Consider the following 818-nt stretch of genomic DNA (forward strand, 5'->3'; position numbering starts at 1 on the left):
GAACGGGCGCTGCTGGGAGAGCCGGCTCCTCTGCTCCCGCCCTCCCGTCCGCGCCGCGGCCTGTGTCCCCGACGTGAACGCGTGGCTGGCGCAGCTTGTTTCCCTCCACCCGCTCCGCTACCTCGACCACTCGGGCCGAGTTTCCTCCCCTTCAGGTCCGTTTAGACCAAACCGTGTAAAACTCGTGTTTTGAAAAGCAAGGCTACTTTGTAACTTGGTTCTGTCCGTTTTTAAACATCTTTTAAGGAGCTTTATTTGAACTCTTCGGCAAGTGCTTTTACACTCGCATGTGTTTTGGGGAGGACACAGGCGCCGCCGGTCCCCTGAAGTTTTACTAAAAAGGGCGTGCTCTCAGGCCTAGGATCGAGTCCACCCGCCGCTTCCCGGACCCCTGCCGGGAGGGAGCAGCAGCGCCGCGCGATGCACGCCGCTCTGCCTCCCGGCCGGCCCGCGCTACCGCGCGGGGGTCCCGGCCGCCTGGCGCAGGTTCGCGCGGCAGCCGCGTGACGTGGGCGCGGGGCCGCGGGCCGCGTGCGCCGCCGCCGCCGAGTGCGCACGCTCCGCGCAGACGTGACTCGGCGCCGCTGGCACTGGCGGCTCCATTGAACGAATGCACATTCCAGGGATCCGGGGTCAGCGGCCAGAGAGGCCGCGTCACCGCGCAGGCTCCGCCCCCCCCGCCGGCGACTCTAGGCCTCCAAGCCCTGTCCACGGGGCCAAACTTGGACTCCAGGTGGCGCGGAGCACGGGCATGAGCGGCGGCGGGGTCCGCGCGCGCTTGGGGGTGAGCGGCTGGCTGGCTCGCGGGTCGCATGGAC

The 818-nt window shown here is 68.2% G+C and overlaps 1 protein-coding gene across 1 annotated transcript in view; it reads right to left on the reverse strand.

Annotated features, from left to right (window-relative positions):
* Positions 1 to 603, reverse strand: part of IRF2BP2 (interferon regulatory factor 2 binding protein 2) — a 4,077-nt gene extending 3,474 nt beyond the window's left edge. The window contains exon 1 of the mRNA XM_010860132.1: positions 458 to 603. Coding sequence (XP_010858434.1) covers positions 458 to 603 — 146 coding nt within the window. The remainder of the gene's footprint in view (positions 1 to 457) is intronic.
* Between the last annotated feature and the right edge of the window lie 215 nt (positions 604 to 818).

The sequence above is a fragment of the Bison bison genome, unplaced genomic scaffold (genome assembly GCF_000754665.1).
Source record: "Bison bison bison isolate TAMUID 2011002044 unplaced genomic scaffold, Bison_UMD1.0 scf7180017864462, whole genome shotgun sequence".
In the NCBI taxonomy this organism is placed as follows: domain Eukaryota; kingdom Metazoa; phylum Chordata; class Mammalia; order Artiodactyla; family Bovidae; genus Bison; species Bison bison.